Source organism: Lepus europaeus, chromosome 5 (genome assembly GCF_033115175.1).
Source record: "Lepus europaeus isolate LE1 chromosome 5, mLepTim1.pri, whole genome shotgun sequence".
Taxonomy (NCBI): domain Eukaryota; kingdom Metazoa; phylum Chordata; class Mammalia; order Lagomorpha; family Leporidae; genus Lepus; species Lepus europaeus.
In genome coordinates this window covers 132,086,997-132,101,424 of record NC_084831.1, presented here as the reverse complement: position 1 = coordinate 132,101,424, position 14,428 = coordinate 132,086,997, and the positions used below count along the sequence as shown (strand labels likewise).

Below are 14,428 nucleotides of genomic sequence, written 5' to 3'. Positions count from 1 at the left end.
CTCAGATTTTTGAGGTATCTCCATGCTGTCTTCCATATTGGCTTTACCAGTTTACATTCTCACCAACAATGGATAAGGGTACCTTTTTCCTCACATCCTTTCCAGCATTTGTTGTTTGTTGATTTCTGTATTAAAGCCATTCTAACTAGGGTGAGGTGAAACCTCATTATGCTTTTGATTTGCATTTTCCTGACAGCTAGTGATCCTAAAATTTTTTTAAGTGTCTATTGGCCATTTGGGTTTCCTCTTTTGAAAAATGTTTGTTTAAGTCCTTGGCCCATCACTTAACTGGGATGTTTGTTTTGCTGTTATGGAGTTTCTTGATCTCTTTGTAGATTCTGGTTATTTATCCTTTATCAGTTGCATAGTTTGCAAATAACTCTGCATTTCTGTAGGTTGTCTCTTTACTTTCTGACGGTTTCTTTTGCTGCACAGAAATTTCTTAATTTAATGTAATCCCATTTGTTAATTTGGCTTTGACTGCCAGTGCCTCTGGGGTCTTTTCCAAGAACTCTTTGCCTATGCCAATATCTTGCAGAGTTTCCCCAATGTTCTCTAATAATTTGATGGTCAGGTTGTAGATTTAGATCTTTAATCCATGTTGAGTGGATTTTTGTGTAAGGTGTAAGGTAGGGGCTTGCTCATGCTTCTGCACATGGAAATCCAGTTTTCCCAGCACCATTTGTTGAATAGACTGTCCTTGCTCCAGGAATTGTTTTGAACTCTTTGGTCAAATATAAGTTAGTTGTAGATGTTTGGATTGATTTCTGGTGTTTCTATTCTGTTCCTTTGGTCTTTCTGTCTGTTTTTGTATCAATACCAGACTGTTTTGATTATAACTGCCTTGTATGTCTTGAAATCTGGTATTGCTATATATCTGGTTTTGTTTTTTGTCGCATAAGATTACTTTAACTATCTGAGGTCTCCTATATTTCCATATGAATTTCAGCATCATTTTTTTCTAGATCTGAGAAGAATGTCTTTGGTATTTTGATTGGTATTGCATTGAATTATAAATTATTTTTACAAGAATGGACATTTTGATGATATTGATTCTTCTAATCAAAGAACATAGAATGTTTTTCCATTTTCTTGGTATCTTCTTCTAGATCTTTGACCTTCTTGGTTAAATTTATTCCAAGGTATTTGATTTTTTTTTTGTAGCTATTGTGAATGGGATTGATCCTAGAAGATCAATCTCAGCCTTAGCATTGTCTATGTACACAAAGGCTGTTGTTTTTCTGGTGAAAACTTCCAGGACTATATTGAATAGCAATGGTGAGAGTGGGCACCCTTGTCTGGTACTGGATCTCAGTGGGAATGCTTCTAACTTTTCCCCATTCAATAGGATGCTTGCCATGGGTTTGTCATAAATTGCTTTGATTGTGTTGAAGGACATTCCTTCTATACCCAATTTGCTTAGAGTTTTCATCATAAAAGGGTGTTGTATTTTATCAAATGCTTTCTCTGCATCTATTGAGATAATCAGATTGTTTTTGTTCTTCAATTTGTTAATGTAATGTCTCACATTGATTGATTTCAAAAAAACCAACTCTTCATTTTGCTGATCTTTTGTATCTTTTTTTATTCAATACTGTTGGTTTCAACTCCAATTTTAATTATTTCTTTTCTCCTGTTTGAGTTTGGTTTGCTGCAGTATTTCTAGATCCTTGAGATGCATTGATAGCTCATTTATTTGGTGCCTTTCTAATTTCTTCATTGTAGGTATCTAATGCTTTTAACTTTCATCTTCACACTGCTTTTGCTGTATCCCATAAGTTTGCTATGTTGTATTTTCATCTTCATTCATTTCCTGAAATTTTTTGATTTCTTCTATGACCCATTGTTCATTCAGGGGCATGTTGTTCAATTTCCATGTTTTTGCATATGTTCTAGAGATTCCTAAGTTGCTGATTTCAAGCTTCTCTCCACTGTGGTATGATAAGATGCCTGGAATAATTTCAATTTTTTTGAATTTACTGAGACTTGCTTTATGGCCTAGTGTGTGGTCAACCCTAGAGAAAGTTCCATTTACTGCTGAGAAGAATGTGTGTTATGCAACTGTAGGATGAAAAGTTCTGTAGATATCTGTTAAGTCCAATTGGTCTACAGTGTCAATTAAATCTGCTGTGTCCTTGCTGATTTTCTGTCTGGTTGATCTGTCCATTGCTGAAAGTGGGGTACTCAAGTCCCTCATTACTATTGTATGGGAGTCTATGTCTCCCTTTAGATCCCTTAATGTTTATTTTTTAATAGCCAGATGTCCTGTAATAAGGTGCACATATGTTTCTAATAATCACTTCTTCCTTTTGAATTGACCACTTAATCATTACATAATGCCCTTTTTTGTCTCCTTTAACAGTTTTTATGTTAAAGTCTACTTTGTCTGATATTAGAATGGCTACACTAGCTCTTGTTTGGTTTCTGTTGGCATGGAATATCTCTTTCCATCCTTTCATTTTCAGTCTACATGCATCTTGGTTGGTGAGATGTGTTCCTTGTAGGCAGCAAATAGATGGGTGAAGACTGGAGCCAGCAAAAGAACAAAGAATATTCAAAACAGAAGCCAAGAATTTTAATGGAAAAATGGAAAAACCAAGTTATTACTTATCAACAAAACTTTGAGTTTAAATGTATTAAATTTCCCAATTAAAAGGTGTAGGCTGGATGAATGGATAACAAAAAAGCTAGGCCCAAGTATATACTGCTTACAAGAAACACATAGACTAAAAGTGAAAAGATGGGAAAAGATACTCCATGTGAATGAAAATTAAAAAAAGCAGTAAAAGCTATACTTACATATTACAAGATGCACTTTAAGAAGACAACTGTTAAAAGAGACAAAGTATGTCACTGTATAATGGTCAAAAAATCAACTCAACAATAATTGACATATTGTGAATGTATACACACCTAATGCCAGAGAACCTGGTATCAGAAAGCAAGTTTTAATAAATCTAAAGGAAAACATGTCTCCAAGACAACAATACTGAGGAACTTTAACACAGCCCAGTTTCAAAAGTGTGCAGATAAAACAGACAAAAAATCAACAAAGAAGCAATGGTTAGTCTTTACTAACCAATGGTCTGTACTAGACCAAATGAATCTAATAAACATTTATATTCTATCCCCAAGTTGCAAAATACACATTCTTTTCATTACTGCATAGAACATTCTCTAGAATAGATCTTTACTAGGCTGTAAAACAAGTCTCAACAAATTCAACAAAACTGAAATTATATCATGCATCTTTTCTGACATAATGGAATAAAGGTGGAATTTTTTTTTCCTTGAAAACATAGATATTATTATCAAAGAGTGAGGGATTCATGACAATGATCATAACATGGGGATAAAAGAGTGTAATTCCATTTATATTATATGATTCATTGAAGCAATATAACTAAATATGCAATGATATGACATCCATAATCATTTTTATACTCTCTCTATATTAACTTCCACAAATAAGAGAAATTTGTAGTATTTGTCTCCCTGGGTTTAGCTTATTTCACTTAGCATAATCATCTGCAGTTCCATCCATTTGGTTGGCAAATGTCAGGGTTTCATTATTTTTTTATGGGTGAGTAATATCCCATCATGTATATATACCACATCTACATCCAAGCAGCAGTTGATGAACATCTAGTTTGATTCCATATCTTTGCTATTATGAATTGGGCTGCTATAAACATAGGCATGTGGAAATCTTTTTCATATGGTGATTTCATTTTCTTAGTAGATATCCCCAGGAGTGGATAGCTAGGTCATATGATACATCTACTTTTCATTTTCTGAGGAATTTCCATACTATTTTCCATATAAAGCTGGAAATTAACAACCAAAGAAATTCTAGAAAATATACAAATACATGGAGACTGAATAATATGATCCTGAATGAACACTAAATCTTAGGAGAAATCAACAGGGAAATAAAAAATTTGTTGAAATGAGTGAAAATTAAAACACAACATATCAAAAGTTATGGGATAGAGCAAAATCTGTTTTAAGACGAAAGGTTATAGCAATAACTACCTACACTGAAAAAATGGTAAGATATCAAATAAATAATCTGAGAACATCTCTCAAGGAACTAGAAATATAAGAACAAACCAAGCCAAAAAATTAGTAAATTAGTAAAAGGAAAGAAATAGTGAAAATTAGAGAAGATATAAACAAAATATTTTAAAATCCAAAATATTAATTAAATGAAGAACTGGTTTTTTGAAAAGACAAACAAAATTGATACACCACTAGGCACACCAACCCAGAAAAAATGATGAAGACACAAATTATTAAATTTCAGAGATGGAAAATAATATATACAATTGATATTGCAGAAATACAAAGAATCATTAGGAACTATTATGAGCTGCTATACTGCAAAAAACTAGAATATCTAGAAGAAATGGGTAGATTTTGTACACATATCATTCAACAAAAGTGAGTCAGGAAGACACTGAAATCCTGAACAGACCAATAACTAAAGAGATTGAATCAGTAATACAGTTTTCTAAGAAAGAAAAGCTCAGGACCAGATGGACTCATTGCTGGACTTCACAAAACATTTAAGGAAGAACTAATACCAATTCTTTTTGAACTGTTTCAAATAATGGAAATGGAGGGAACCCTTTCAAACTCATTGTGTGGGGCCACCATAACTTTAATTCCAAAACCAGACAAGGATGCGACAAAAAAAGGTAATTATCGCCCAATATCTGTGATAAAAATAGATACTAAAATTCTCAAATAAAATCCAACGATTCATCAAAAAGATCATTCATCTTGACAAAGCAAGATTTATTCTAGAGATGCAGGCATGGTTCAACATATGCAAATCAATAAATGTGAAACATAACATCAATAAAGTGAAGGCTAAAACCTTATGATTGCCTCAATAGATGCAAAGAAGGTTCTTGTTGTAAAATACAACTTCCACACATGAAAAAATATTTTGAAAATTAGATATGTAAAGAATATATCTCAACAAAAAAGGCTATATATAACAAGCACACAAACAACATCATACTGAATGAGGAAAAGCTGGAAGCATTTCCAATAGATCTGAGACCAGAAAGGATGCATACTGTCACCACTTTTATTCAATATAGTTTTGGAAGTTTTAGCCACAGCCATCAGGCAAGAGAAAGAAATAAAAGATATACAGATCAGAAAAGAGGAATTAAAACTGCCCCTGTTTGCATATGCCATGATCCTTTATAAAGGAAAACCAAAATAATGCATCAAGAGATTATTAAAACTGATAAGAGAATCCACCAATGTTGCAGGACACAAAACCAACTCAAAAATCATAGCATTCTTATACAATAATACTGGCTCTGTGACATACCCGGTAAACCCTCCGCCTGCAATACCAGCGTCCCATATGGACTCTGGTTCGAGTTCTGGCTGCTCCACTTCCGATCCAGCTCTCTGCTATGGCTGGGACAGCAGTAGAAGATGGCCCAAGTGCTTGGGCCCCTGCACTCATGTGGAATTGGTGCAGCTTCGGCTATTGCAGCCATCAGCTGGAAGACCTCTCTCTCTACCTCTGCCTCTCTGTAACTCTGCCTTTCAAATAAATAAATAAATCTTTTTAAAAAAACAGAGAGAATAAGTAGGAAGTACACACTCTGGAGAAGAGAAGAGGGAACTCCTGGGGAAGTACCATGGGAGGAACATGGTGAGTGCTGCCGCGCACACAGAGAGCTGCCGCGTACAGCCTGAGCCCCAGGCATTACTGAGATGGCTGGGAGGTGCAGGCAGGGGGGAGCAGTAGAAGATGGCTCAAGCCCTTGGGTCCCTGCACACTCTTGGGAGACCTGGAAGAAGCACCTAGCTTCTGATAGGCACAGCTTCGGCCATTGTGGCCAGCAGATGGAAGACCAACCTCTCTACCTCTGCCTCTCTGTAACTCTGCCTTTCAAATAAATGAATAGACCTTTAAAAAAAATCAGAGAGAATAAATATGAGGTACAGTACACACTCTTTGAAGAACAGAGGAGGAAATTGCTGGGGAAGTACCCTAGGAGGAGGGGAAATGGCTTGAAACTCTGTGGTGAGTGTGCCGCACACCCAGAGAGCTGCCGCGTACAGCCTGAGCCCGCAGCATTACTGAGACGGCTGGGGAGGCACGGGGAGAGGGAAGCAGTAGAAGATGGCTCAAGCCCTTGGACCCCTGCACCTGCTGAGAAACCCAGAAGAAGCTCCTGGCCTTGGATCCGCGCAGCTTCGGCCTTTGCGGCCAGCGGATGGAAGACCGACCTCTCTACCTCTGCCTCTCTGTAACTCTGCCTTTCAAATAAATACATAAATCTTTAAAAAAAATTAGAGAGAATAAATAGGAGGTACACACTCTGTGGCGAAGAGAAGAGGAAATCATGGGAAGCACCACGGGAAGAGGGGAATGGCTTGAAACTCCGTGGCATGTGCTGCCACGTACAGCCAGATCCTGATCCCGGAATTGCTAAGATGGCGGAGGGGGGGAGTGGGGGCATTGGTCTGCACCAGTTCATGGGGATAGAGGGGATACAGCCAGACAGAGCTTGTCGCAGCTGCCACGTTTACCCATGGTCCTAATGATAATGAAGGGAGGCAACTGATTCAGACAAAACTCTCCAAAACAAGACCCGCAACTCAGTTGGGAGAGGGGGCAGGCGCCATTTTAAATTAATGGTACAACTCTGAAGCCTGTAGGGGGGTACGTAACAGATCACAGAGACTGGACACGGGAGTGCAGTGCTGCCAGCAGTGACGGGCGGGCACTGGAGCAGGGACTCTAGTGTGCACGTGTGATCCAGAGCTACCAACAGAGGGAACAGCACACAGCATCCACTGCCCCAGAGCTCAGTGGGAAGGTGGTCTGGCAAATACAAAAAAACAAAGAAGTGCCTGCACCACCAGTGCCCTCTTGTGTCAGCGTCTATGGGAGCTCTATATGCTGAGATAATGGGGCCTCTGTAGCTACTCAGAAAGATGTAAGGCATAGCTGGCTTTGGAGTTCCACCATGCCCAATGCTGGTGTCATCCTGGAACCTAGCCCCACCCTAGAGCATTAACCAGAGCCCCTGGGCCACGTCTACCACTTCCTCCTGGTATGCATGGAAAGGGTAGATGCTCCTGGAAATCACAAAAGAAGCATAATCCCAAAGATAAAAACCAACAGAAGAAAAAAATTAAAAATCAACGCCTCAAATGATGAAAAACAACAGTCAAAACTCAAGAAATAAGGCTTCCATAGCCTAGGCAGCTCATGTCAAGAGCCTTGGGTGGTCACTGATGTCATAATTGCTAAATTAACAACAGGAATCACTGTGCACTAACTCCCCATGCAGGACCTCTGTCCTCAAAGAGTTGTATTATGAGAATTGACTGTGATACTTGTTCTCAAACAGCTTTGTGTGTGTGTGTGCGTGTGTGTGTGTGTGTGAGTGAGTGAAAATTGTTGAAATCATTACTTAGTATAAAGTTGGTCTTCTGTGTACAAAGTTAATTGAAAATGAATCTTAATAAAGAATGCTACTAATGAAGTAACACCTTGACTGTAGGGGCTCCATTTTGGAGCACCTGAGACTCCATGCTGAGAAAACATCCCCCACCCCCACCATGAGACTCTGGTCTGAAACTATGATCTAAAGCATTTGGACAATAGCAGTCCACTACATCACACTTGGCAACCTGCATCACACTTGGCAAAGCATAGAAAACCCCTAGCATGATTGCTCAAGCTTGGAAGCAGATAGGCTGCACCTGGGTTCATGATAGAAATGTAATTTGTCTACGCCCTACATATGATTTAAGCCAATACCTGTCAAGATTATAATTGAAATTGTTAAGATTGTAATTGGTATTGTCAAGATTATAATAGATACTAGTTTCACATAGGTTTTAGGTTAGCTTGACTCTGGTAGCCTTGTAGTCCCCCCCCCCCCATCCTAGCAACCATGTATTCCCCTCCTTATTTTGTGGTTTTTGCCCCTAAAAACCGTTGCTTTGGACTTCAGAGTGGAGAGGTCTTTAGGGCATGAGCTTGCTCTCCAATGCCGGCAATAAAGGACCATCAAATTTTATCAGTGTATGGTGCTTCTTTGTTTGCACTCACTCAGGTACAACACTGAGAAGGGAAGAGGGTGAATGGGGTGGGGTGGGAGTGTGGCTGGGAGGGCGAGTATGGTGGGAAGAATACATATGAAATGTGTATTCCTTAAAAAAATAATTTAGCAACTCATGACGAGAGCCTAGGGTGGTTACTGGAGCCATAAACTAGAGTGTCAATTTGTTGGGTCAACAACAGGAGCCACTGTGCACTTGCTCCTCATGTGGGATCTCTGTTCTTAATGTGCTGTACATTGTGATTTAATGCTATAACTAGTACTCAAACAGTATGTTTCACTTTGTGTTTCTATGTGGGTGCAAACTGTTGAAGTATTTATACTAAATTGATCTTCTGTATATAAAGAGAATTGAAAATGAATCTTGATGTGAATGGAAGGGGAGAGGGAGCGGGAGAGGGGAGGGTTGCGGGTGGGAGGGAAGTTATGGGAGGGGGAAGCCATTGTAATCCATAAGCTGTACACTGGAAATTTATATTCATTAAATAAAAGTTAAAAAAAATAATTAATTAAAAAAAGAATAAGTAAGCCACCATGACACTCAAGAGGAACACAGCAACATCTCAATATTATAATGTGAAGATAAAGAGATTGAGGAAATGGCAGATAGAATTCAGAAAATTAATCATAAGATTACTCAAAAAAAAAATCAGAAACAAATCCATGATCTAAAGAAAACCATACATGACATAAATGAAAATTTTTCCCAGGAAATTGAGAATATAAAGATAAATTAAAATGAAGTTTTAGAAATGAAGAATTCAATGGAGCAAATAAAAAATGTAGTGGAAATCTTAACAGCAGAATTGATGAGGCAGAAGAAAGAATATCCAAAGTAGAAGACAAATCCTTGGAAATCTTACAGTCAGACCAAAAAAAAAAAAAAACCAATAAAATAGAAAACTTAAAAATAGTGTTGTAGATCTTTGGGATACCATCAAATGACCCAACATATGTGTCTTGGGAATGCCTGAAGACATGGAAAAAAGAGAAGGCAATAGAAAGCCTATTCAGTGAAATAATTACAGAAAATTTCCCCAATTTGGAGACAGAAAGGAATATTCAAATAGAGAAAGCACACAGAACTGCTAACAAACATTACCAGAACAGACCCTCACCATGACACATTGTAGTCAAACTTTCCACAGTAAAAATAAAGAAAAGATTCTAAAATGGGCATGAGAGAAATGACAGATCACTTTCAGAAGATCACCAGTTAGACTCATAGCTACTTCTCATCAGAAACTACAGGCCAGAAGGGAATGGCTGATACAGTCCAAGTCTTAAAAGAAAAAAGCTGTCAACCCAGAATACTGTGCCCTGCAGAGCTCTCAAATGACAGGGTCAGGTCACTACTTACCAACAGTCACCTTGGATGTAAATGGCCTCAGTTCTCTATTTAAAAGATACAGACTGGCTGAATGGATTGAAAAACAAGACCCATATATATGCTGCTTACAGGAAACACATCTCACCAACAAAGATACATGCAGACTGAAAGTGAAAGGATGGAAAAAGATAGTCCATGCTAGCAGAAGCCAAAAAAGAGTTGGTGTTGCCATATTCATATCAGACAAAATAAACTTTAACATAACAAATGCTAAAAGAGATGAAGAAAGGCACTATGTAATGATTAAGGGACCAATCTGACAGGAAGATGTGACTATAATAAATGCATAGGCACCCAATTACAGGACTCCTGGCTATGTAAAAAATGTTTATAGACCTAAAGGGAGATGTAGAGTCCAATACAATAGTAACAGAAGACTTCAATATCCCACTCTCAACAATGAACATTTTCTAGGATAGGCCATATGCTAGGCCACAAAGCAAATATCAGCAAATTCAAAAAAATTGAAATCAATCCATGCACCTTCTCAGACCATAATGGAATGAAACTAGAAATCAACAACTCAAGAATCTCTAGAGCACATGTAAATACATGGAGACTGAAGAACATGCTCCTGAATGAACAGTGTGTCATAGAAGAAATCAAAAGAGAAATAAAAAAAATTAAGGAAACAAATGAAGATGACAATATATCATATCAGAACTTATGGGATGGCCTTCCCGCCATCCCACCTCCACGCTGCCAGCTCTGCGGCTGCCGCCCTGGTGAACTGAAGCTGCAGTGACAAACGGTGTTTGGGCGTGGGCTCGTGCACCTCGCTCCCGTGTTCACGTGCTGCCACCATGAATATCCGGACCACCTGATGAACGTGCAGCACCGCAACCTGCTCTGCCTGCCTGAGAACTACCAGATGAAATACGATTTCTACCATGGCCTTTCCTGGCCCCAGCTCTCCTACATCGCCGAGGACGAGGACGGGAAGATTGTGGGCCACGTCCTGGCCAAAATGGAGGAGGATTCAGACGACGTCCCGCATGGACACATCACCTCTCTGGCGGTGAAGCGCTCGCACCGGCGCCTCGGCCTGGCCCAGAAGCTAATGGACCAGGCCTCCTGGGCCATGATAGAGAGCTTTAGCGCCAAGTACGTGTCCCTGCACGTCAGGAAGAGTAACCACGCGGCCTTGCACCTCTACCCTGACACCCTCAACTCTCAGGTTAGTGAGGTGGAACCCAGATACTATGCCGATGGGGAAGATGCCTATGCTATGAGGCGGGATCTCTCGCAGATGGCAGACGTGCTCAGAGAGCAGCCGGAGCCGAAGGAGAAGGGCGGGTGTATGGTGCTCTGCTGCACAGAGAGCCAGGAGAGCCAGGACAGCGTGCTTCCTGGGTCAGAAGACGCCTGCCAGCAGGAGAACGCAGCTGCTGCAAGGAACCCAGCACTGACGTCCAGAGCAGCTCAGGGGACTTCAATTCCACCTCCTGGAGCCTGCCTGAGATTTGCAGGCCCTCATGTTTCAGCCACATCTAATCCTTGGACCCCAGCTTAGTCTGTTTGCTCTCCAGCATCTACATTGGGGTCATTATCCCACAGTGACTCAAATGACTTCTCAATCTCAACACTCAGCAACTGTCCATATACTGTACTGGGATCATGAAGGAAAACCTGGACAGAAGAGCCTGCTGCACAACAGCCAAGGAAGTTTGAAGCCGGCTATTAGAGAACCTTCCTTGGCCTGCTCACACCATGCCACCATTCTCTCCTGTTTGTAGTAGTCCTGTGTTGTGTGTGGTTGTCTCCTCCTAGAATGCTGAACAGGTAGTAGGGTGAACTCTTAAAGCTCCCTAGTTTTCAGTTTTTGCCATTATTTATCTAGATGTTCATCATTGAGGGGGTAATCAGGATCATCAAGTCAGACCTCATGCCCCCTCCCTCGTCTTATATGGCAGAAGCGTCCTATTTCCTCTTCCTTTCTCTGGAAACTCCCTATTTATCCCATCCTCCTCTTTCTTAAGGAGGTATTCTCCTTCCCCTTCCTGAGAGATAAGGTGCTAAGTTAGGGCTTCTGCTGTGCAATCAGAACTTGGAGATTTTAAGAAAAGGATAACCAATAATTAAAATTGAATTTCTAACCTAAAAAAAAAAAACAAAAAACAAAAAACTTATGGGATACAGCCAAAACAGTGTTAAGAGGGAAGTTCATAGCAATTGGTGCCTATATGAAGAAACCAAAAAGGTAACAAACAAATGAGCTATCAGTGCATCTCAAGGACCTAGAACATCAACAACAAACCAAATCCAAAACTAGTAGGAAAAAAGAAATAATTAAAATTAGAGAAGAAATAAACAAAATTGAAACAAAAAATACAGAAAATCAGTGAAATGAAAATCTGGTTTTTTGAAAAATAAACAAAATTGATACACTATTGGTTCAACTAACCAAAAAAAAAAAAAGAAAGAAATGACCCAAATCAATAAAAATCCGAGATGGGAAGGGTGACTGTGGGGGGGCGGGGGGGAGGGAGGTTATGGGGGAAAAAGCCAGAACAATGCAAAAGTTGCACTATGTAAATTTACATTTATTAAATATAAAAAAGAAATGTAACAGATACCACAGAAATAAAAAAGAATCATCAGAAATTACTACAAAGAACCATATGAAAACAAACTAGAAAACCTAGAAGAAATGGATAGATTCCTAGAAAGACACAATCTACCATAATTAAGTAATGAAACCTAAAAAGACAGGGATTGAATCAGTAATAAAGACACTCCTAACAAAGAAAACACCAGAACTGGATGGCACCACTGCTGAATTCTACCAGACATTTAAAGAAGAACTAATTCCAATTCTTCTCAATTTATTCAAAATAAGGAGGGAATTTTCTCAGACTCCTTATGAAGCCTGATTCATCTTCATACCCAAACTTGGAAAGATGAAACAGAGAAAGAGAAATATAGACCAATATCCCTGATGAACATAGATGGAAAAAATCCTCAGCAAAATATTATCCAATTGAATCCAACAACACATCAGAAAGATCATCCACCCAGATCAAGTGAGATTTATCCCGGGTATGCAGGGTTGGTTAAACATTTGCAGATCAATCAATGTGGTACATCACATTAAGAAACTGAAGGGCAAAAACCATATGATTATCTCAATAGATGCAGAAAAAGCATTTGAGAAAATACAACACCCTTTCATGATGAAAACTCTAAGAAAATTGGGTATAGAAGGAACATTCCTCAACACAAACAAAGAATGTATGAGAAACCCATGGCCAGCGTCCTATTGAATGGGGAAAAGTTGGAAACATTCCCACAGAGATCTGGTACCAGACAAGGATGCACACTTTCACCAATGCTATTTAACATAGCTTTGGAAGTCTTAGCCAAAGCCATTAGTCAGGAAAAAGAAATCAAAGGGATACAAATTGGTAAGGAGGAAGTCAAAATATCCTTATTTGCAGATGACATGATTCTATACATGGGGGATCTAAAAGACTCCACTAAGAGGCTATTGGAACTCATAGAAAAGTTTGGTAAAGTAGCAGGACATAGAATCAGTACACAAAGATCAATAACCTTTGTATACACAAACAATGCCATGGCTGAGAAAGAACTTCTAAGATCAATCCCATTCACAATAGTTTAAAAAAATTGAATATCTTGGAATAAATTTAAACAAGTATGTCAAAGTTCTCTACAATGAGAATTACAAAACATTAAAGAAAGAAATAGAAGATACCAAAAATATGGAAAAACATTCCATGTTCATGGATTGGAAGAATCAATATAATCAAAATGTCCATACTACTGAAAGCAATTTATAGATTCGATGCAATACCAATAAAAATACCGTGGACATTCTTCTAAGATGCAGAAAAAATGATGTTGAAATTCATATGGAAACACAGGAGACCCCGGATAGCTAAAGCCATCTTGTACAACAAAAACAAAGCCAAAGGCATCACAATATCTGATTTCAAGACATACTACAGGACAGACATAATCAAAACATCCTGGCACTGGTACAAAAACAGATGGGTAGACCAATGGAACAGAATGGAAATGCCAGAAGTTAATCCAGGCATCTACAATCAATTGATCTTTGACAAAGGCACTAAAACCAATCCCTGGAATAAGGACAGTATCTTCAAAAAATGGTTCTGGGAAAGCTAGATTTCCAAATGCAGAAGTATGAAGCAAGACCCATACCTTACAACTTTCATAAAAAGTGTCTCAAAATGGATTAATGAACTAAATTTATGACCAGATACATTCAAATTATTAGAGAACACTGGAGAAATCTTACATGATATTGGCATAGGCAAAGAGTTCTTGGAAAAGACCCCAGAGGCACAGGGAGTCAAAGCTAGCATTGAAAAATGAGATTACATAAAATTGAGAATCTTCTGCACTGCAAAAGAAACACTCAGCAAACTGAAGACGCAACTGACAAAATGCGAGACATTATTTGCAAACTAGACAGCTGATAAAGGATTATTAACCAGAATATTTATAAAGAGATCATGAAACTCAACAGCAACAAAACAAAGAACCCAGTGAAGAAATGGGCAAAGGACTTAAAGAGACATTTTTCAAAAGAGGAAATCCAAATGGCCAACAGACATATGAAAAAATGCTCAGGATCACTAGCATCAGATAAATGCAAATCAAAACCAAAGTGAGGTTTCACATCACCCTCGTTAAAATGGATTTCATAGAAAAATCAACAAATAACAAACCGGTGAGGATGTAGAGGAAAAGGTATCATAATCCACTGTTGTTGGGAATGTAAACTGGTAAAGCCACTATGGAACAGAGTATGGAGATACCTCAGAAATCTGATATAGACCTACCATATGACCCAGCCATCCCACTCATGGGAAATTACCCAAGGAAATGAAATCAGCAAATAAAAGAGTTATCTGTACCCCAATGTTTATAGCAACTCAAT

The 14,428-nt window shown here is 38.7% G+C and overlaps 2 protein-coding genes across 2 annotated transcripts in view; one reads left to right on the top strand and one right to left on the bottom strand.

Annotated features, from left to right (window-relative positions):
- LOC133759259 (flavin-containing monooxygenase 5-like) overlaps nucleotides 1-14,428 on the bottom strand; it is a 43,839-nt gene that overhangs the window by 13,213 nt on the left and 16,198 nt on the right. The window lies entirely within an intron of this gene.
- Nucleotides 10,271-11,014, top strand: LOC133760515 (N-alpha-acetyltransferase 11-like; the record flags this gene model as incomplete). Its single annotated transcript, XM_062193043.1, has 1 exon — nucleotides 10,271-11,014. A coding segment is annotated over one exon (744 nt), but the record flags the coding sequence as incomplete, so codon positions are not given.